The following is a 23,753-nucleotide window of genomic DNA, read 5'->3' as shown; positions in this document are numbered from 1 at the left end:
ATAGACAGCCTCATTGTGGTTCAGTTCTCTAATAAAAGACCTGCAGCTACAGAAGCAAATTTTACCTTCTCTGTGGGTGTAATCAGGTAAATGGCCTCCAGGCTGGGGAGAGGCTCTCGCCGTTTGTTGATGTCCTCCACAACTAGATGAGACAGATAGTTACACATGCACACAAATAAATCAAAAGAATTCCTGACAACATAGAACAACTGTAGATGCAGTGGTCTCTTACTGGTGATGCCCTCTGTCATGATGTCCGTCATCTTGCAGCAGGACGACAACATCCTCATGCTCAGCTGGTCCACAATCAGTGCCTGGCAGGAAGAGGAAAGAAAGTATGAAATCCACCAAATAACACTGACTGCCCTTTTGGCTGTGCTACACTAAGCTAATAATGGGGTAATTCAGCTGTACAAATATAAAATAGAGTATGATTCTCATGAAGGAGGACCTTCTAAACCTTATGAACATACTAGCAAGGTTAGAAGCCACTGCAGTTATACCTTGTGCATAGAAAGGCTGCATGCGAGTGGAAGTATATGAATTTTAATGTACTCAGTTTCTATCACTTTTCATAATATTGCCTAATGACCAGAACCAGGAATACTAGCAGCTAGGTCAATAAGCTTAATAGTAAAAAATCAACAAATGCCATGTAATTTTTTTTTCTATCAAACAAAATGTCAAAACCCTAAAACATTAAATTTATTATTCTGAAGACTAAAAATCATTGTTGCACCAGGTCACCATGAAAATAACATCATCCATCCTGTAAATGCATATTTATTTATATTTGTTCTATATATTTTCTTAACAACTACCTAAAATAACTTAAAATGACTAGAGTTACTGCCAGTTTGTATTTTTAAATGTGTGCATCAAATCATTTAGACTAAACTCTCTAAGAAGTAGATTCACTGTAGTCCGTGTGGACCTCTGAAAGGCAATGGACCTCTCACCTTCCATTCTCCCTTCTTCTTCACCTTCTTGATAACATCATTCATAATCTCTGAAAAGGAATAAAAAAAGCTATGTAAGACATCTGAGGTATCTATGACAACTGAATGAGCAGATGCATAACAGAAAATGAACAGAAAGCCACACAAACACAGGTAAAGGATCTACTTTCTGACAGAAAAACCTTGATAACTGAAGGCTTTAACCTCCTCATATCACACATGCTAAAAAATAAAAGAACTAATACTAAATGAGTAAATAAAGGGGATTCTATGTTTTAGGAATCACTTGTTTGTTCTTGCAAGCTTAAAGAAGGCACAAAAGATGATGTAATGGTCAATCACAGCAGTTAGCTCCATTGCTAAGGAGACAGCCAAGGTGGACATATGTAAGCTTGACTTTACGCAGCTTGTAGAGATGTGAGGCACAAAATGTTAACCGTCCTAGAGTCCACTCCTGGTCTCTACCAGGTTTTCAGTACAAAATATGTTTTTTAAGGTGTCAAGTTTGTGCAGTTTTCACTTTAGGGCTGTTATGAATTTAAAAAAAGAGAAATTCAAACACATTATACACTCAAATAAATTTAGAGTTTAAGAAAATGTTTTGTTAAGTAAGATAAAGGCTCAGAAAATAAGCCCAACAGATATTTGGACATTTATAACTCTATATATGAATATGTAAACTCATTAATAAGAAGATATAAAATGTTTACATTCCTTTTTGGCATTTTGGAAAAGTTGGGAATTTTCTGGATATAAATTAATTTAATAGTTTTAAACAGCTGTTCCTTGTTAGAATGTTCAGTTAGGTGGGAGGCACACCTTCAGTGTGAATCATTTCTAAAAATGTCTGAACTTTTAATTAAGATGCATCCTTCCTGGTAACTGCTGTCCATCTTAAGCTGTACTATATCCAGCTTGATCACAACAGAGGACAGCCAATACTTTACTAAAATGTGATCACTGCGACAGAGGACAAAATAACCAAAATGCAGGTGTGGTCTGCAGCAAAGTTACTGACCAACAAAGATGGCCATGTTTAATCCACAGCCCTGATATTGGCCTGATCAGTTTGTCCACCATCTGCCAGCCGCATTAGAATAAATCCATTTAGGGTGAATCCCTGTTGAACATCGCGCTGTATCACTGTGAATATATAAACTGCTAAGCTCCTCAATCCTGACTAAGACCTGTGACCACACAAATACTGATGGATTACCACAGATTAAAAAGGGCTCATGCAAACAAAAGATTACAAAGAGCACGTAGAATAAAGGCCAGGGATGATGAGTTGAAGGTTTCTGCCTCCAAAACAGCAAATGATCCATTTTTCCAGTTTCTTCTACATGGCTCTTGATGTGACTACAGATGAGATAAATGGTCTGTCAAACTGAATGTTCTGTTACTGACTGAAATTAGACCGAAATGAATCCAGAAACACAGACAGACCTCAGCCTGTACCTCCTGTGAATCAGACGAACTGCATCTGACCTCCTGTGGGACAGAAGATCTTGGAATAGTAAGAACGTTGTGACAAAGAGATTCCCTGACAAAGCTTCAGTCTATTTCCAGCATCCTCTTTGTCCTGTCAGCAAAGCAGCAGTCTCTACAAACCAAGGCCAAAAAAAAACTAAAACATGAGCTTCAGATTTTATCAGAGAGCCAATATTATCATCACAGAGCTGCTGACAAAATGCTCGAAGGAAATTAAACTATTTTCACTCATTTCTAAAAACTGTTTCATCCTGCACACGGACAGGAGGATACACTGCTGGAAACAAAGCAGGGGTGAGGATTTCCGTGACTCGTTCTCCCTTTTCCTCTGCAGCAGTTCACACGTTTCCTCTTCTAAAAGCAGTTCAAGTCAACATGTATAATTATCCCAAAACGTATTTATGGTGTTTAAAGGGTAAAATGAACTTATCTTTTAAAACTGGAAGGACCCTGTAGCAAAAAACAAAACAATGAAGAAGAAGAAGCAAACTGCAGCTTTAAATGACCTGTTCAGCTCCAACACAGTGCTTCACAGATCATCTGATCTATTTTCCAAGAGCTGACTAAAAGGACAGTGAGTGTTGAATTTAGATTTGTCATTTTGACAGAAGCCCACGCTCAGTGAATCATGATCACATGCAGCCATGTTCGGATAGGTAGCTCCATTTCTCCTTCTATTATTGTTTATTACTTCTCTGAAGCAAAGGATGGTGATGGTGCAGAATTCCACTGCCAGGCTGATAATAATCAGAAAATGTGTTCACATCACGCCTGTTTTAGCATCCTTACGTAGGCTGCCAACACATTTCAGCTGGTTATAAGATTTTATTGACTACTTTTGAAGCACTTATTGGTTTTTGTCCTAGCCATCATACTGTCCTTCTCTCTATTTACATTCTTTGAGCAGCAGCCTTTTAGGGTTCCTGGACATCCGACTGACATCTACAGGCAATAAAGTGTTTTCAGTCTTGGCTCTGAGGCTCTGGACATCCCTTACCCAAGAAAATTAGGTCAGTCAACACTTCTCAAAACATACTTTTAACAGTTTTTCAAGTATTCCCTGATTTTATTTAAGCTGTTATTCAATTCATTATGTATTGTTCCATTTCCTCTATAATAACGGTTTCACATATCATAATTTTTTTTCCTTTAATGGTTCTGGTTTTGTACCTTATATTAGAGTTTAATCAAACTTTAAAATTTGTTTTATTCTCACCTCTTTCTTATCCTCTTATGAATCATTTTCTTTTTTTTTCTGTTGCCAGTAAATAGCAACCACTTAGACTTCAAGTGAACATTTTAAAAAACAGAGAGGAAAAAAATGTTTTCTTTATTAATTTGTCACACATTGGTTTTCTTCAACATGATTCATGTCTGCAATCTTGCATCACCAACAGAATAAACCCTTGTTCTCCCCGTGTATGCAAAGGTTCCCTCCGGATACTCCGGCTTCCTCCCACCGTCCAAAAACATGCATGTTAGGTTAATTGGTGACTCTAAATCTCCCTAAGAGTGAGTGTAAGTATGAATGGTTGTTTGTCTCTCTATGGACTGGTGACCTGTCCAGGGTGTACCCTGCCTCTGACCTGCTAAATGCTTGGTTAGGCTCCAGCTGCCCCGCAACCCTTCACTGGACAAATCGATATAGATATTGGAGATAATGGCACACGCCACAAATGAAAAAAGTGCTTTTTTTGTGCTTAAAAAAACAAATAAACACTTTCAGGATGAATATTAATATTCCTTTGCAATATTGCGACTGTAGCTCAAAACATCTATTAAATATGTGAAAAAGCCAACTCTGCAAAAGCCAACTCTGATCAGGTCCAGCAGAATAGAGATTTTAGTTCAGACAATTCAGGCAAGGTCTTTAAAATGGCCATTTCGGCATCAATTTGTATGGGCCAAATTTTACAAATTAGTTATTTTTCATTCACTTTATTTATTTATAAAAGTGATGATGCATATCAATGAACATAAAAATATAAACACATTATGTCAGATCGCATCCAGAGCTAATTTCTATCTTTAGTCTCTTGACAGGCAAGCACAAGCTATATAAAGCACCATGGAACAATAACTTTAGCAGAATCTCTGCTCAAACTTTAGACCAAACTGATTTCAAGCACCGTGTTGCATAAAATGTACAAATTTTTCATGTGTCAGAAATTTGATATCAACAGTCAAGCTAACAAACAAAAACATGGCTGCTCTGAAAGCAAACTTACATGAACTCAGGGAGCAGCAGAGCTTGTTTTCCTTAGGCAAATAACTTTGTTCTGTTTATGCTGAAGGTCAGAAGATGGTGACACGTCAGTTAGTCACCTTAAGATATTTGACAAAAACACATTGTAATCTGAAAAAATATGGTAAATCTTCATTAGCATGTAAATGTTTCATGCATGGGCACGTGTTGTATGACTTTTAGGAGTAATCTGACTGCTTGGAGCGTTGCAATAAGCAAAAACACACTTTTTGATATTCGTGCTTAGTCAGGTTTTTAGTGTGGAGTTCCCATGACAACTGTTTGAAAATGACAAAAAGTATCTGAACTACTTTTGTCATTACACTTTTCCTCGCTCTTCTCGTTCATCTTGTGAATGTTTATCTCCTCTAAACCATACAAAAAGTGAGGTAAGTGAAACAGCCGCTGCATGCTCTCGTAACTGACGAGTGAAAATAAAAACCTAAACTATATCAGGAAACAGTTGTGTAGATTTTTCCTCTCTGACCTCCTGATAGAGGTACAACAACACAGAAACAGACCAATCAGAAAGAAAGGAAGGGACCTGAACAAACACAACGCAACAGCTGTGTCAACCAAACAGGCACACACACACACACACACATACTCCTCAGCAGCTTTATAAGCTCCTTTCCACCCAGTTTAACAGGATGCAACATCCTCATGTTTGTGTAAGAAGTAAAAGTTGAGACTTGAAGACAGTTTATACTACAAAAATGTTTTAAATTTAAATGACAATACATCAAAAATGCTCCTTTTGGTCTTACATCCTGCACTTTACGGGAAACTACATGTTACGTTTTAATAATACATCACATAAATAATCAAAGTTAAATGGTTTGATCATATATTACTAGCATTTTCCTTCCTGAAGTAATGAACAATAGACATATAAGATTAAAAATAATGTAAGACACAAACTTCTATTTGCCTTTCACCCACGTAATAACATTTAACCACATCAACAAGCATTGTGATGTGCTGCTACACGATATTGCATTAGGTCAAGATAATCCTCTCCACCCATTCAGAACTCTGCACACACTATCCAGCTGTAAAGGGCTAAGACTTTCTCCCATTGCCTCATGGTTCTCCCCCTTTAGGGACTTACACCTATGAGTCCATGACCCACTTTTTCTCTGGATCTGAGCTTCTCTGCAGCATCACTCCCGAGAGCGTTTGACACTTTTGATCTTAAAGAGACAGGCATATATCAGCAGAGCAATACTGCAACGTGAGGATGGCCCACACTGCTCCTCAGTCCCAAAGGTTTATAAACAAGACGATCAAAACACCTGGAAATTAATTTACAATGGTCTTAAAATAAACATAAATGATAACTTTTTTTGTTAAGCTCTGAAAGTAAATTTAAATTTGTTGGGCTTAAATAATAACAAAAAAAAAAACTCCTAAAGGTTTCCTGCTGTTAAATAAACTGTTAAATTAATATTAACCTAGAAAATACTGCACTAGAGTGACACAGCCTGCTGTTCTGCCTTGAGTTGCATAACACAGTAACTAGCCTCAACCAGCACAAACTGGTTCAAAGCAAAGCAGAAAGGGATCATGGGTTTGTAGCCTTTATGGCCTCCAGTAGAAATCCAATCAAAGGACAGAGGCTTGTATATGAGAGGGTCGTTTGGGAGTTTGTGGGAGGTGATCTATAGGAATGAAGAGACCTGACTGCAGAAATGTTGCTGTCTGAAAACACTAACAGTGGACTGAACTCTGTTGTCTCAGACATATGTGTACAGCATTATAAAGCTGTTTGCAGCTTCTACTAATCTTACAGTAAAGGGTTCCTTTGGAGGAATACTCAGTTGTGGCCATTTCTGAGAAATCTCCATCACGTCAAAGTAATGTGTTTTAATTCTGTTTCTAGAGACCATACAGTATCTAGAATGCCTTTTTAATGCATCTGCAAGATGCATAGCCTTGTTAGTCAAAGGGATAAGCTCACATAAGTAAGTTCAAAATGCAAAACATTAGTCTGTTTTCTTTAAAATGCATCTGGGGCACTGTTAAGTCTAGTTTGAAACCATTCAAATCAAATCAAATCAAAATCAAATCAAACTTTATTTATATAGCACCTTTCATACATAAAAATAGCAACTCAAGGTGCTTTACAGAGAGTAAAATCCCCCAGAACCCCAACCCAATAGCAGCAAGCCCACCCCCCACCCCTTCCCATCAAACACACACACATCACAGAGGGTAAAAGCAAGTTAAAAGGACCTTCACTCTTCACTCTCAACTTTTGTTTGTTTAGGTTTAGGTACAAATCTGATCAGTTAGGTTTAGGAAACCCACAGTGATCTGAATGTGAATTCAACATTGATAATTTTCTTTCAGATTCTAGCTGAATGTCTTAGTCTTTCAAAACTTTTTTAACTTCCTTTCAAAGGAGCTTTAGGAGATGAAACAAGTAACAAACTAATTTTGAGAATTTGGCTTCAATAGCAAAGGAAATTTTGGAACACATGTGAGCTGTAGGTCTTTGTGTTCTGATACATCAAAACCAAATGGAAAAACTGGTGGGTGATAATAAAAGTATCCCTGCTGGGATTCCTAATGATGGCAAAAAAACAAACAAACAAACAAAAAAAAACCCTAACCTGCTTAGGTTGTACAGGTTATATATTTTTAGCATGTGTTTCCATGGTGATACAATCTGGTAAGAAACCAGCTTTGCGATACTGAAAATTCAGAGTTGAATTTTAATTTACTTTACTTAACCACTAATACCGCTGATACGCAAATATTCTCATGCACTTACTCATGATCTCGTGAAAATAGACCCGATGCCAGGTTGTAAAGCTCGATTGACTAAAACTAATTGTAAAAGAACCCTTATCCATTAATCTGAAACAACTCAAACCTCAACAAATTCATAGCAACTTCATCATACAGTGGATTTCAGTGTTTTTTCTCATCAGACAATTTCCTAGAATGGGTCCCTGGCTACATGGACATTCTCAGGTAGCCTGATGCAGAAGATGTAGTGTAAAAATAACAATAGAATTCTTGCTTGAAGGGACATGAATTGTTTTCAAAATAAATCCCAGCTTTACTACCCAATATCCGATTAAATAATTATTATTACATTATCGATCAGCTGACAACAAGTTATTTAATCCAAACTGATGCAATGAGTAGCTTCTCATTTCTTTAACAACCATGTGGAAAGACACATTCCATGGTCATGGAAAAGATGTTAGTCTGTTTAAGAAGGGTCAAATCATTTGTATGCATCAAGTATGGAAACATCTAAGGAGATTGCAGAAACTACTAAAACTGGATTAAGAACTGTCCAATACATTATTAAAACTGGAAGGAAAGATAAACAAAGAAAAATAATAGCAGAACTCAGGGCTATGTTTAATGGTGAAAGTAAGAACATTTCCACACCCACAATGCAAAGGCCAGCTGACTGTTTGAATATACTAAATGACCAGGTTATTCCACTAATGGATCCGTTGGACTCAGATTGTGAAAGAGTGGTTCAGGGAGCATGAGACATCACTGTCACATATAAATTGGTCACCACAGAGACCAGACCTGAACCCCATTGAGAATCTTTTGGATGTGCTGGAGAAGGCTTTGAGCAGTGGTTGGACTCCCCCATCATCAATACCAGATCTTGGTGAAAAAATAATGCAACACTGGATGGAAACATTGTGATATGACATTGCAGAAGCTTATCAACACAATGCCACAGAGAATCAAAGCTAAAGGCGGTCCAAAGAAATATTAATGTGTGTCAACTTATGACATTACTGGCATCATTAATATATTTCTCCTCTTCTCTCTCAGCACGTTTTCCTGATCTCTTTCTTTGCTGTCCTCCCTACACCAACCAGTCCCTGAGCCGGGTTCTGCTGGAGGTTTTTCTTTCCTGTTAAAAGGGAGTTTTTCCATTCTACGGTCGCCCCATGCTCAGGATGGGGCATTGCATCAAAGTCAAGATTTAATGCAATCTGTTGGTTTTCCCTAATCAAGCTATTATTTATTATGAATTGGTTCGAACTTAATTGTCTGTAAAGGGCCCTGAAATGATATTGTTGTGAACTGGCGCTAAACAAATTTAATTCCATTTATTAAGATCCCCATTAGCAACTGAAACATCAGTTGCTATTTATTTATTTTCTTTGTTTTATTTTGTTTTCAGCCAACTGACAAAATTAAAAGCTAATTACACAAAATAATACAATAAAGTGAAATACTGCAAAGGAGAAGAAGCAAGAACAAACTTGATATCTGCTTTTTTTTTATCACATCTACATTCTTTTTCATGATCAACCATGTGATCATATCAATAAACAATCAATCATATATTCAACATACAAAGATACATAACTGTAAGAAAATCATCCATTAATCCAGCTTACTGGTGGTAAACATGCTACTAAACTAACACAGTTCTTCATATTTCTGCATGGTACAGTTTCTTTTATCGCTTTCTTAAAGACAACACCAATTTGTACTGTTTTGATTTCCTTATTAAAGTTATTCCATAGTGTGACCCCTTTCACTGCAACACAGCATTCCCTCAGTTTTATCCTAAATATTGGTTTTCAAATATCTCTATTCCTTTTAAATTATAACAACTTCCCCTATTTTTAAATCTGCTTTGCAGTCTGTTTGGTAGTGCTCTTTTATAGGCTTTAAATATGTTTCCCAAAATGCAACATTTCACTAATTCTCAAACCTTTAACAAGTTAATGTTAAAAACAAAGGATTTGTTGGCTCTTTAAAGGGTTTCTAATTACTCTAATGGCTCTCTTTTGTAAAATGAAAACTGAATGTTTAACTGTTTTACCTGCACTTCCCCAGACTTCTGTACCATAGCTGGATAGCGTGTGCAGAGCTAAACAACATCAACAGCGCACAACAAAAAAAGAAAAAAACTGCTCCTCATTTATACTCATTTACTAAACATTAGCTCTCTGATACAAATCATATGGCAATATTCACTATTATTAATCCTCTGTCAGTATCATGTCTATTGTATGAACAAAAAACTATTTTTATTTCTTTTGAAAACATTTTCTGTTTTATTCCAATAACAGAAATCTTGGCAATCCATTCCATGTAAACATGACCCGATAAAAAAAAACTTGCTGAAACTTATTTGTTCTGTCTAATGGCAGGAAAACACCACGTTCCACTGGTTTGTCTTGTGCAATAATTATGTTGATCAGCAAAAAAATGACAATAATAAACTCTCTTTATTGTATCAAGTAAAATATTTATTAACTCTTACAATAGATAAATAATTTCAGTACTTTTTGTTGATATAATATTACAAATAAATTATAATAAAAGATTGTTTCTAAAAGATTTATTCTGTGCAACTTGTAATTTGCGTAAATTATTTTCATTAGTACTTGACCCAACAACTAATGCATAATAGAGATGAGATAATACTAATATTTGAGCCATTTGGTTGGACAATCATTGGGGAATTCATTTCTTGCTATGGCTGATTATTTCCATACTACAACCCATTTTTTTGCAATATACACTGGTCAAAAAAATAAAGAGAACACGAAAACAACACATCCTACATCTGAATGAATGAAATATTCTTATTAAACACTTTGTTCTTTACATAGTTTAATGTGCTGACAACAAAATCACACAAAAATTATCAATGGAAGGTCTGGATTTGGAGTCACACTCAAAATGAAAGTGGAAAAACACACTACAGGATCCAACTTTGATGTAATGTCCTTAAAACAAGTCAGCATGAGGCTCAGTAGTGTGTGTGGCCTCCACGTGTCTGTATAACCTCCCTACAACGCCTGGGCATGCTCCTGATGAGGTGGCGGATGGTCTCCTGAGGGATCTCCTTCCAGACCTGGACTAAAGCATCCGCCAACTCCTGGACAGTCTGTGGTACAACGTCGCGCTGGTGGATGGAGCGAGACATGATGTCCCAGATGTGCTCAATAGGATTCAGGTCTGGGGAACGGGCGGGCCAGTCCATAGCATCAATGCCTTCATCTTGCAGAAACTGGTGACACACTCCAGCCACATGAGGTCTAGCATTGTCTTGCATTAAGAAAATTTTCTTGCCAACCGCACCAGTATATGGTCTCACAAGGGGTCTGAGGATCTCATCTCGGTACCTAATGGCAGTCATGCTATCTCTGGTGAGCACATGGAGCGCTGTGCGGCCCCCTAAAGAAATGCCACCCCACACCATTACTGACCCACTGCCAAACCGGTCATGCTGCAGGCAGCAGAACGCTCTTCACGGCAGCTCCAGACTCTGTCACGTCTGTCACATGTGCTCAGTGTGAACCTGCTTTAATTTGTGAAGAGCACAGGGCGCCAGTGGCAAAGTTGCCAATCTTGGTGTTTTCTGGCAAATGCCAAACGTCCTGCACGGTGTTAGGCTGTAAGCACAAACCCCGCCTGTGGATGTCGGGCCCACATACCACCCTCATGGAGTCTGTTTCTAACTGTTTGAGCAGACATCTTGTGGCCTGCTGGAGGTCATGTTGCAGGGCTCTGGCAGTGCTCCTCCTGTTCCTACTTGCACAAAGGCGGAGGTAGCGATCCTGCTGCTGGGTTGTTGCGCTCCTACGGCCTCCTCCACGTCTCCTGATGTACTGGCCTGTCTCCTGGTAGCGCCTCCATGCTCTGGACACTACGCTGACAGGCACAGCAAACCTTCTTGCCACAGCTCGCATTGATGCGCCATCCTGGATGAGCTACACTACCTGAGCCACTTGTGTGGGTTGTAGACTCCGTCTCATATAGTGAAAACACTGCCAGCATTCAAAAGTGACCAAAACATCAGCCAGAAAGCAGGAACTGAGAAGTGGTCTGTGGTCCCCACCTGCAGAACCACTCCTTTATTGGGGTGTCTTGCTAATTGCCTTTAATTACCACCTGTTGTCTATTCCATTTGTCCAACAGGATGTGAAATGATTGTCAATCAGTGTTGCTTCCTAAGTGGACAGTTTGATTTCACAGACGTGTGATTGACTTGGAGTTACACTGTGTTGTTTAAGTGTTCCCTTTATTTTTTTGAGCAGTGTGTATTATTTGACTGTTCCAAGACAGTTGCTATCCAGAAATGCACCCAGTAAGTTAGCTACTTTTACTTATTGAATCATGTTTTGTCCTGTACTTAAATGTTGTTGGTGACACCTTAAAGAAATATTTTGACCCGACTACCATACATTTTGTTTTACCTGCATTGATGACTAATTTGTTATCAGTAATCCATTATGTGACAAAGTCCTACTCCTTATTCAAGATGTTATTAAGTTGATCTACATTGCCAATAAATATGTGTCATCTATATATATTGCTATGGTTGCATGTTTAATTACAAAAGGAAAATCATTTGTGAAAACTGAAAATAAAAGGGGTCCTAAACAACTGCCCTGGGGTACCCCACAACTCATCTCTTCAACCTCAGAATAGATACTATTAAAGTAGACTGTGTACTCACAATTATAAGATAGCTTTCAAAGCATTTAACAACAGATGGTTCAATTCTATAACAAACTAGCTTTTTTTAAAGGCCGCACTTAGGTCTAAAAATATTACGCCCACCAAGTTCTTATTATCAGTTTCCTGTAGTCAAAGATCAGTGATTGAGTGAGTGCTGTAGCTGTGGAATGACCCATCTTTTAAGTATGTTAATATATTGTGTTTAACCCATTTACTTCTAAATACTTTTGTATTTGATCATGAACAACTTATTCCATAACTTTGCTTACCGCTGGTAACAAATGTACTGATCTGCTATTCTGACATGAAAACTGTTCTTTATTATTTTTAATTAAAGGTATCATTTTTGCTTTTTTTCATAGTGAAGGGAAAACACATGCCACTAAACTCAGATTGATGATTTGAAAACAGGGCAAAGCAATGAAATCTGCGACTTACCCTCTAAATTGTCTATTCCACTGGGTTTATCTTCACTTGCTTATTTTTTTTCACAATGTCCTCTGTTACAATCTTAAATTTAAATGTACACTCTTTTGTTGTCATTATACTGTTTGTTATCAGTTCAGATGAAATTTTTTATCTTGTCCCAACTCTATAGTTTGTCTATTTTTTTGTATTTAATCTTTAAAACAGTTGCTTAAATAGCTGCCAGTCTCTTTTGGTTTAGTCAGATATATCCCATCAGCATCAAAAGATGTCTTTTTTTTTTGTTGTTCTTACCATTAATTCATTCAGTGTACTCCATACCGTTGCACTGTCCTTTCCAGCATCTTTGATTTAGTCAGATAATTTCTTAATTTATGATAATTATTCCACTGAGCCCACAAAAGTCATTATATTTAATTGCTTCCACTTTGACTTGATTTCTTTGCTTCATATATTACTTGAGCTCCTGATCCAGCCATGGAGTTGAGACATTTCGAACAGTTTGTTTTCTTATAGGAGCATGTTTGTCTATAACCCTAGTTCTCAAGTTGTTGAAGATGGCCACAGCTCTGCTTGGATTCTGCTGCTGTGTAATCTGGTGACTGCAGCATACATAAAACACAAGCCTATTGCATTGGTAAAAATTAAATAAATAACCTGCTGAATATGTGACATTAGATTTTAAATTTACTCTTGTATAACCCCTAACTATTTAAGGCAGACAACAAGTATTGGCTAAAGAAAATAATTTACACTTTGATGTACAATCTGCAGACTTCCAGTCACTAATAAAATATCCTAAGGGCTCATATACTTGCTGTTAGTGATGCGTCTGTGTACGTATCATGGCTGCCATGCGTTCCTAGCGTTCGTTTGGCATGTGGGCCGCTCGAGGTAACGTGTCGTGTGCGTGAGTTGCAATATTAACTAGAATGCTAGAGGCACTCACGTAAACATGAGCATGAACACGACTGATCCAAGGTAAACACAATGGCGGATAGTTCTGAAGACGTCTCTCAGGACCTTGTCCGTAACTAACAGCATCTTTATGATTTTTCCTCCCCGTTGCACAGTGATAAACACTCATGCCCTAAACAGGTGGCAACAAATTGGAAGCGTTTTGGGGGTTGATGACCCAGAAATACAATGTGACCGGTAGATTGACGTGTAGGCTTGCTTTCACAACATGTGTATCCCTACACTTTCATTTCCAATTTAAAATGCTTTATCCAACATTTCACATATTTGATCCAAGACATTACAATAACGTTGGGTGGTCTGTAGCAGCATCCGATAAGGACAGGCCTTACATATGGTAAATGTAGCTGTAGCCATGTTAGTTCAACTCCTGGTGTAGCAAGATCTCTTCTCACTTTAACTTGAATATTGATTTGAACGTAACAAGCTACTTCCCCTCCAAGTTTCTGTCCTGCCAATAAAAATGATAGCCATCTATGTTCAGTACGGGACTATAAATAGTTGAATCTAAGTGTGTTCTGTAAAATTTCTGAGATATCATTCATCTTATTCCTTAAACCACAAATATACAAATTAGATTTTTTAAACCCCCATTTTCATGCTAGTTTTTTTTCACCATTTGACACTTGTTTAACCATCACAATACTTTTGACTTTAATATTACCTTGTGCAATTGTTAATACACATCTGACATACAAACACTCACACTTCAGATGCATACACACACTCATACACAAAAATATGTACTTTGAACTGAAACATTGTACTGAAATAATAAAAAACATCAATGTAGCTACACTTGTTCATGACAAATCATTCATCTCCTAAACTAAATGTTAGAACAAAACGTTATGGTGACAGGCTTTTACAAAATGAAGTTTCTTTTTACCTTGTCAGCCACACAACCAGTTTGTTGAAAAGTCACTTTATGCTCAGTGTTGTAGGCCATAGTCCAGTTTATCTGTTATCACATGTCCTACTGTTTATAAAATAATATCAAATAAAGCTGAATTGAATTTGATTGCATTGACCTTTCTTTTCTTTTTTTCTTTTTTTTTTTTTTTGGCCAAGCAGTGTTTTTATTATAAAGATATTTGTAGATATCTTAATAACCGATAAATAATTTAGTCATTAAATGACAAAAAAACTACCTTTTTATTTAACATGGCCCATTTAACTATATTTAAAGTAGGAATAAAGTAGTTGCTTTTGTTTTCTTTTTATTTACATTTTCATTTTGAATAATTTTATTTCATATCATTTTATATTTGTATTTCATTTTTTTCAGGTTTTATATAGTATGATGTTTTTCAATAGTCTGAGGCTGCATCCCACTGTCAAAACATCAATATGATATATCTAATATACAATTCAATATACAAACTGAATGATCACACTTTAGGACATCTATACTTGTGGTTTATTGCATGAAGTACTGTATCTAGTAGAAGACTAAAAGTGTGCGTTTGGGTGCCATATGCTACAACCTGTTTATAATCCCAGAGGAATATTATTGAAATGTACTCATATGTCCCTTCTCCTCCTCCTCCTCCTGTCGATCTAAAACGTGGGTGATGTAGGCATGGATGGAGACTAGCTGTGCACTGCAGCTCCAAATTACACTGACTCTCCTGAGACTATTACCCCAAATTTACCATTTTAATTGGAAATCTGTCACATTCAGAAGCTGAAGACAATCACACATTCTAAAATGTAATCATTTATCAAAATGGTTGCTCCATATGGATTTCTTTCTTCCACCACATCGCTATGTGATGATCATAGCGGGTATATTTGACGCTATATAAATTAAAATAAAGATAGATTTGAAAATATATTAAATGAACCCAGAATAGGAGAAACTATGAGGAATTATTTTGATGCAACAATCTTTGGGTCTATCATGCTTTGCAGTCTCTTCTGGCTCAGTAGCAGCTAATATAGCACTATTTTGGCTGTTAAATCCTCTCACTGTTAATGTAACAACTAAATACATCACTAATATATCATCCTATCCTTTCACTGATCTCTTGGCCAGCACTGCTTGGCTCTGAAAATGCAGCAATCATCCATAAGTAGATACTTCTGTAACCCTTAAATATGTCTCCACTGTATGTGTGAGAGTATGCATGCAAAAGGAGGACTGAGAGAGCAGTCACATGCTGCTGAGAGGAGTGGGAAGAAAAGGATGTCTGCCAGCTCTGACACAGCACTCTTCCATAGTGAGAGAGAAGGCAAATTCAATGAGATTATGAGCGACTGTAACCCAGTATTAGAGAGCTCTATTTCAGAGAGCCCTGCAGCCAAACTGACCGGACATTTTAGCATGAATTTATTTTTGTGAGTGTGTGAGCTGCATGTATGCGTATTTGTTGTTGTTGTGCTTTGTTTTATGGAGGGCTGCAGGGACTGCGTCAGACACTGGAGCCCAGACGGGTGTGTGATGCTGTGGTTCAATGATGCTTCCAAGGTCAGTGTGAGGCTTTCGTGTGTGTGCACCAAAGCGTATGCATGCCCTTTCTGTTCACTTTCCTACTCCCCTATCTCGATGGTGCAAATCCTCTCTTCCTTGCATTCGGAAACTTCAAAGCAAGAGTGAACTGACTTAGTCTAACCTTTTGGGAGGTGCATGATTCAGCTTTGACCAGTAAGAAGACTGCAATCACATGACTTTGCCCTGGAATACACACCTAAAGAAGGGATATTAGCCTAGCTTAGCATAAAGACTACATCTAGCTGTAAACAATCAGGCTCTGTTCAAAGTACACAATCAAACAGGCAGTTGCTAATTAGTCTAATCTGTGCTCACAATTCGTAGTTTTAGGACACAGTTTCCAGTTTTTTTCCATTGTTGTATTTTTTGCAACCATTTTTAGTTTATCTTCATAAAAGCATAGCAGCACAGGCCTGATCCAGAACTACCAATGGATTTCCAGTTAGTCTTCAAAAATATGACTGCAACATTCCCACCTTAAGTCAAGGTTATATTTAAACACCCATCTCAACTCCGCCAAAAATCGGCCTACCTTTCATCTTCTACCTTCCTGTTCAGGTATACTGTCAGCTTTCAAACACTCATCCGATTAAATGATAAAAATCTCATTTTAATGCTTCAAAAGCTGCTGCTACTCTGCACAATGTGGACATTGCAGACATAAAGGAACACTAATGAAACACTTTTTAACTTGATCTTATGATGAAGTATATTCTACAACAATGCCAAGCCAAGCCAACTTTATTTATAAAGCACTTTACGACAGCAGCTACTGAACAAAATGCTATGACTAAACATGCAAGGACAGGTACTGTTAAACCAAAAGTTGAAAGGTTGTACACCTATTACATATTTTTTCCTCTGTTTCTACATAGTGATATCTACGTCCCACATCTTGCTAGTGTTGAATCAACTATGAATGTATATAAAGAGGAAAGAGGGGGAAAGGTAGCAGAAGGTGCTAATTTGTAACACTGAACACCTTCATGCAACAGACCCTTGATTTAAAACCTTTTCCACGGTTGATGCTTTTTTCTTAATTTTCTGCCATGGTTATACCTGTAGATGGTTAATGTAGCCTACATGGTTAAATCTACATGTTATGAAATACACAGTTAGACAGTTACAAAAATCTACATGGCTATGACCTACATATTTCCATATTTATGAGGCACAGTCATTGACAGAAAGCAAAAGCCTTGGGATACACTGCCATTTGTGACACTACAAGAGAGTAAATGTTAACTAGCCTACATGTTCTCTGGTGAGTTATTTCATTCTTCTTTCTTTTTTTTATAAATATAAACTGTTATAAATTAGAATAATGTGGATTTGCATGCAATGGGACAGGCGATGGATTTGTTTTATCAGATTATAAATGGATTATAATGAATTGGATTGAATTGGACCATGTCTGTAAAAGTGTCTTGAGATTTGCTTGCATTGAATCTTAAATGGCAAATTAGCTTTATGATTTTTCTACATGAAGCATATTTTCTCTGTTATGCATAAACTTATACAATTGTGATTCACTGTCTCAGCCGAGGAACGGCTAACCTTTGTGAATACAAATCGTCTTTCAAGCTGGATTTTTTAAAAGCTTGGTGACAATTTAACAAACCTTCATGACCCGTATGAGCCTGAGTAAAAAAGCTAAAAATTGAATGTAGATCCTATGACAGTTGAATTTACAGGCTTTGGACAGAGATGTAGCTTTATTTATCGGGTTTGTATTTCACTTGGTTTGCTAGCCTACATTTCGCTTGCATATATGGTGATAAAAAGATTTCACCTTTATCCTTCATCTAAATTAATAAATTAATTAAATTTTGTTTGGATCTAAAAAAATAAATCAGAGCTAAAATTCCATATTTTAGTTGCAAAGCATATTGATATTGACCTCCAATTACACTTCACAACGAAGTTTTCCTCAGTTTCAATGACAATCTTGGCAGTAGAAGAATTTATAAATAAAAACCTAGCAGCTCCGGTTGCCATTGACTTTATTTTTCCCTCTTCTGCTTCCTGCAAATGATGCTCACATTCAGGCATGAAAAGCAGAGGGTGAAACTCAGCTTACTGCCCATCCCCCCTCTTCTCCCTTCAACCCGGCTGCTACATACACTACTGCAGAGAGAGCCCATGATGGTGTCACCCTCCCCTCATTCTCATCTCTACCCCCACCACCACTACCTCCACCAATCCTATCCCAGCTCCACCTCAGCCAAACACAGTGCAGGTGTTGCCTCCTGCGTCCCTGCTGTTACCTTTAAAATCAAACACATGCTCGCTCGTGTTTACACTGTTCTGGAAAAGATGATTTACTAAAGCGCTGAGGGCCCGAATAAAGGCCCGCCTTCAGTTTTACAAACTGGGTTATGTAAGTGACAGTTACAATGCCTAAATAATTAAAGACTGCAGACCGTGCAAGGATAATAATCTGCATGTGACCCTGTGTTGTGTATTATAGGTGTTCAGGTGGAAGAATTTACATCTAATTTCAGCTTTGTGGCCTCAAATCAATGTGATTCTCATAGAAGATGCAGGAACTGGCTGCGTGCACATGCTAATTCTCACCTAGGCTACAAAAAAGCATCAAGTAAATTATATTTCCTCATCACCTGTGCACAGATTAACTCTATAGTACAGCTATTATTTCAAATAAAATTTTACCCTTTAATGAAGAAAAAAAGAGAAACAATTTCAAGTTGTTGAGATAACAGTTAATAATATAGTATCAATAGTGAAATGGTCCCATTTCAAACTGTAATGGATTAACAAACATTTCTTTTAGCATTAGATACACAAACCAGATGAGCACAGCAGGTTTATTTCCACAAATTCTCAAAACATATTAATTACAGTAACTGAAACCAAACTGTAGAGCTGCCAGTGAAATGGTTAAGTTAGACTTCTGCACTCTCTCAGTTCTAAATATTGTGACATCTAGGGTGATCATTATTATAAAACTATTCTTAAAATGTGCTATGGTGTGCATTTTTAGCCATATACCCCAGTTATAATGAAGAACATCAACAATAACAATACTACAACAGGAATACTGAAAATGTGTCTTTACTAGAAATAAACACAGGGGGCTAAACGCGAGCCAAGACAGAGATCTGACTTCTCTGTCAAAACGCAGATAAAAACGAGGCTGCACGTTTGGTGTGATGGGATGGGGTGTGGGCCAAAATCTTGCAGCAGGTACCTGGATGCCGAACACAAAATTGGTGTAATTCAGTTTAGAGAAATGTAAGGAATCAGCCGTTTGAGTAGCAGAAAGACCACAAAAGTGCATGCGTGAGGATTTGTGCTTCCAAGATGAGAAACCGAATCAATCAGGCAACTGACGAGCAAACGAAGCAAATCCTGCACCACGGTCAGCGCACGTCGCCAAAAATGGCATGACGGGGAAAAAAAAAGAAAAAAAGACATGACGGCACATGGCAGCAAATGAAATTATGGTTCTTAAAAAGGCCTGTTTGATATTATAAAGACCGCAGATACTTGTACCTTGTTGACCCTGCGGAGATTGAAGCTGCGCCTCCACATTCAGGCCTGAGTAACGCAAACACACACACTAACGCAGGAAAAAAATAATAAAATAAAAAAATGCTTGGTTGTGGGGTCAAGAGTGATGGAGAATGGCACATTAAGGGTTTGATCACCAAAGGGCACGATGAGAATAAAAGCGCGGGCGTTTATTAAAGGTGACTCATAACCAGGTGATAACTTTGTCGACTTGATATTGCGCCATTTATGTTAAAACAAAGCAAGGCGCAGTTTGTATCCGAGAAAGGTGGATTTTACGCAGCTGATTTCTGATCCATCAGAGGGTGAGGCGCCGATCCAAATCAGGGAATCCCGATGATTATGTGTTGACTTATCAATAAATTATATTACATTACACGACAGGGTGTGAGAGCAGTGAGCAATAACGCAGCTCCAATGCAGCGCAGATGACTCCGAAATTAAATGCTGATTGTGGCTAAAAGGGCGTATGTTTGCCTGCAGGATTTGCTGCTTGAGAAGGATGTCTCCGTGATGTGTAACTTGGCTACATAATCGCTTGTTAAAATGATTTTGCTTGAAATACGGCTGCGCATCTTCGTCGCAGGCGCCCAGAGGGACAGCCCAGCCTCTGCAGGACATTCACTACACTTCTGCGCTTTACACTGAGCTACAATGGAAGACTCATAGCACCGCCTTCATCATCATCATCACAGGCAGCAACATCAATCGGATGCACTTTAAACCATCCGCATCCTGCAACAGAAATACACGCAACCTTTCTGTCACACACGCACAGTTGCGTTTGGACCCAGATCAGCTTCTGATAAAAAGAATAAAGAAAAAAAAGTCTTACTTTCACCGACCACCGCCTTTAATCCGATAGGTGCCATGATGCTGCTGAGTGTTGGACCGAATGATCACCCTCTGCCTCCTCCCTCCTCACTGTTCATCTCACACCGCAGCGGAGGAGCCTCCAGTTGGAAACGTCACTACGTATCCTTCCGCATCTACCCCAATGGGTGGTGTTGGACTGCGTCTCATCAGCTCAGGCTACTTATATTTCACTGTGGAAAACCAAATTTTATGCCAATAATTGACCAATATATGCCTGAAAGGTACGTTTTACATGTGTGCGGGTGTCATATTACACATATCTGTAGCTTTGAATAAAAAAGAAGGTTAAAAATCCTCTAAGCAGGGGCAGGTCTAGAAAATTTTTATGGGGGGGGGGAGACCAGGCAGGGTTATAAACCAGGAAAAGGATGGCACGTGTTAATGGGAGCTTTAAAAAATAAACAACCAGGGTCAAGATTTTAGGAATTAATGGAATAATTATCAAAAACAATTTTAACCACTGTTGCAGAAACATTTTGTTGATAACGAGAGATAGAGAAAAAAAAACTTTCTTTCAGCCAAATCCTATTTTATCTGTGTTTCTTCAGCATCACTGGTCATTTAACTTTGCACAGTCGTCACATCAGGTGATTTTATGACTTTTACATCCTCTTCATAAAATGTAAACTGTCAACAGACAAACATTATTGCCCACGTGAGTAGTTGGTGAGATGATGCCATGAAAATGCTGCATTATGAACATGGTAGTGTTGATGTAAAACAGTATTCACTTGCACCTGGTCACCTGAGGATTACTAACGTAAAGGTCACACTATAAGAAAAGTCCATAAAAATAGGGCCAAATGTACGATAAATATTTAAAGGAATTTTCTCCTTTAACTTTTACAGTAATAGTTTTTAAGGTTTTATGAAAATCTTTTAGTTTTTTTTTACATTGACATTTTGACATTGTTATTTGCAGTCCAATTCCAGCACCTGACCTTTTTCAAATGAATGAGTTTCTATGTTAATCCATTTAATTCTGACCTATGAATCCTTCAAGCATGAAAAAGATACCAACGAACCAGTGTTGTGTACAAACAGCTTAGCAAAGAAGCCATTTACACTGTATCTTTAGACACTTTATTAGCAGCCTGTCACAAAAATACAGTTTGTTCCCATTTGTTTAGCTGAATCTTCAAAAATGTTTAAACCAACAGAATTTTAAACAAGTAAAGAATAATAAGACTCTCAAGGAGCTATTAGCTGTAAACGTGTCACACCTCAGCATGGTGGAGTGTCTATCAAAAATATGAAGACATGACAAGGAGGACAAAAGAAGGCGTGTCAGGCCTAAAATTCGCTACATGTGATGTCCTTAAACATTATGGGAAAAAAGACTTGATATAAAAAACCTGAGAGATGTTTCTAGACCTGATCCAAATCTGCTCACTGAGGCCTCATCAGAAATGGTCTCCATGGAAGAGTGGCTGTCAAGAAGCCATTATTAAGGCAGAAAAACAGGGAGAAAAGGCTGAGGTATGCTAAATGACACAAGAACTGAACTGAAAAACAGTAGCAACAAGTTTGATGAAGGGATGAATCCTCAGAGAGCCCAGACCTCTACATTACTGAAAGAGTGTGAGATTATGTTGACTGAGAACAGAACAAAAGACAGCCAAAATCTTCAGATTTTACATCCAGTTAGAACACTGCAGTCATTAATGGGGCTAATATTTCATTTTATTTTACAAATTGTATTTTCTATACTGACTAATGAGGGAAGTGTCAGTAACACATATCGTCCACAAGAGGGCAGCATTGTTCCATGTATAAGAAACACCAACCTCAGGTAGAGTGAAAACTAAAGGTAGGTCACTAAACTTCTCAGTAAATGGAGTTCATGTGGCCCATTCATTCAAATGATGAAGCAAAACAAAGTTTTAATTGAGAATAATTTTGATGTTTTAAAAACGTGTTCCCGGGCTCCTGCTTCTGGCCACACCCGTAGCAGTGCCGACTGAACACGTTGGACCGGTGATGACTCCCAGTGGGTGTGTCCTGCCGCTGTGAAAGAGAGCAGTGTTTCTCTCCTCCTCTCCGGCGGGGAGTTGCCACCAGCCTGCCTTTAGTTCCCCTCCTCCTCCTCCTCCTCCTCCTCCTTTGGGGTTTTTGGAGAAAGCTGGAGGGAAGATAGGCAGCACAGCCAGAGCCGCGCGCCTCTCAGGAGGACCGACAAGTTTATTCCTCGCGGCGGAGACTCCTGGAAATATTACCAAGATACTTTCAGAATAACCAGGAGACCTCCAGGATCTCTGAGGCTGACCTGTAGCCATGGGGGACGTGGTTTCCTCTCACTTGGATGAGAATAGGCGGGGGATGATTACAGGTAAGGTTAAAATAATAATAAAAAAACAAGTTAATAAATATATCTTCATTTATTTTAAGATTATATTACGTTATTTCTGTATTTAAGGAATCTACAAATATAACCAGTTTTGCTTTGAGGAGCTCCTCTGAATCCCAGCTCTGCTGTGGGTCTGTTTCTCAGATAATAAGCAGGTTTCCCAAATGGGAGCATGTTTGCATAAGTTTGGGACTGCACGCTATTTAAGTCTCAGGCTGCTCCAGAGTCACACACTGAGAGCTGTGCAAGTCTGAGCCATTATTTCAACAAAGCCTGGAGCAGGGGGAAGCTGAAGATGAAATCACTTCCATCAATCTGCAGAAGAGTCATGTCAAGGCTACAAGTAGATTGATGATGCAAATAGACTTTGTGTTAGAAAAAGTGACATTTTAGCCTCAGCTGGAATATTCTTTTCTGGGTTGTAGCCTGTTTCTGTGCCAGTGCTTGCATGTGGGAAGGATTTGAGGTCCAGACGAAACAGGGAGGAAAATATTCTTAGATTTAGTCGGAAAAAAAGGGAAGAAACTCCCTGTTGGAAGTTGCTTCTTGAAGCAATGAATTCTCCTCAACGTGTTAAGATGTTGCATGTGAATAGATGTGCAACAAAACAATACCCATTTAGATTTTTGGAGTTTTTAGGCACATATGATCTTCCTACTTGGATCATCTTGTGACGTCATATGAGGGATTTTTCCACTCTGACACAGCAAAATCTACATTGTGGAAGGTGGTGGTGGAAACCAAAACATGAGCTTTAGACAAAAATAGGAATGGGACATACACATGTTGAAATAGTTTATGAGATTTGAGATCTGAGAATTTTTATTCTTTCACAATTTTAGTTAGGAAATTGAGAGTGAAGTTATATACTTAGACTGGGACTTCTAGCTCTGTAGATATTTAAAGCTCCGCTACTAAACTTTGGCAGATCTT

General features: G+C 38.0%; 2 protein-coding genes across 3 annotated transcripts in view; one reads left to right on the top strand and one right to left on the bottom strand.

Annotated features, from left to right (window-relative positions):
- Nucleotides 1-20,536, bottom strand: part of stxbp1a (syntaxin binding protein 1a) — a 38,579-nt gene extending 18,043 nt beyond the window's left edge. The window contains exons 1-4 of one of the 2 annotated variants that reach the window (XM_041970356.1): nucleotides 20,433-20,536; nucleotides 960-1,009; nucleotides 233-314; nucleotides 66-142 (exon numbers count right to left, since the gene is read on the bottom strand). In XM_041970356.1, the coding sequence (XP_041826290.1) occupies nucleotides 66-142; nucleotides 233-314; nucleotides 960-1,009; nucleotides 20,433-20,469 (246 nt within the window). In that variant the 5' untranslated portion in view covers nucleotides 20,470-20,536. The remainder of the gene's footprint in view (nucleotides 1-65; nucleotides 143-232; nucleotides 315-959; nucleotides 1,010-20,432) is intronic. The other variant, XM_041970358.1, reaches the window with a different exon arrangement.
- A 2,015-nt stretch (nucleotides 20,537-22,551) lies between these two features.
- Nucleotides 22,552-23,753, top strand: part of niban2a (niban apoptosis regulator 2a) — a 33,812-nt gene continuing 32,610 nt past the window's right edge. The window contains exon 1 of the mRNA XM_041970023.1: nucleotides 22,552-22,802. Coding sequence (XP_041825957.1) covers nucleotides 22,748-22,802 — 55 coding nt within the window. The 5' untranslated portion in view covers nucleotides 22,552-22,747. The remainder of the gene's footprint in view (nucleotides 22,803-23,753) is intronic.

This window comes from Melanotaenia boesemani, chromosome 19 (assembly GCF_017639745.1).
Source record: "Melanotaenia boesemani isolate fMelBoe1 chromosome 19, fMelBoe1.pri, whole genome shotgun sequence".
Classification (NCBI taxonomy): domain Eukaryota; kingdom Metazoa; phylum Chordata; class Actinopteri; order Atheriniformes; family Melanotaeniidae; genus Melanotaenia; species Melanotaenia boesemani.
This window is presented reverse-complemented; position numbering and strand designations above follow the sequence as displayed.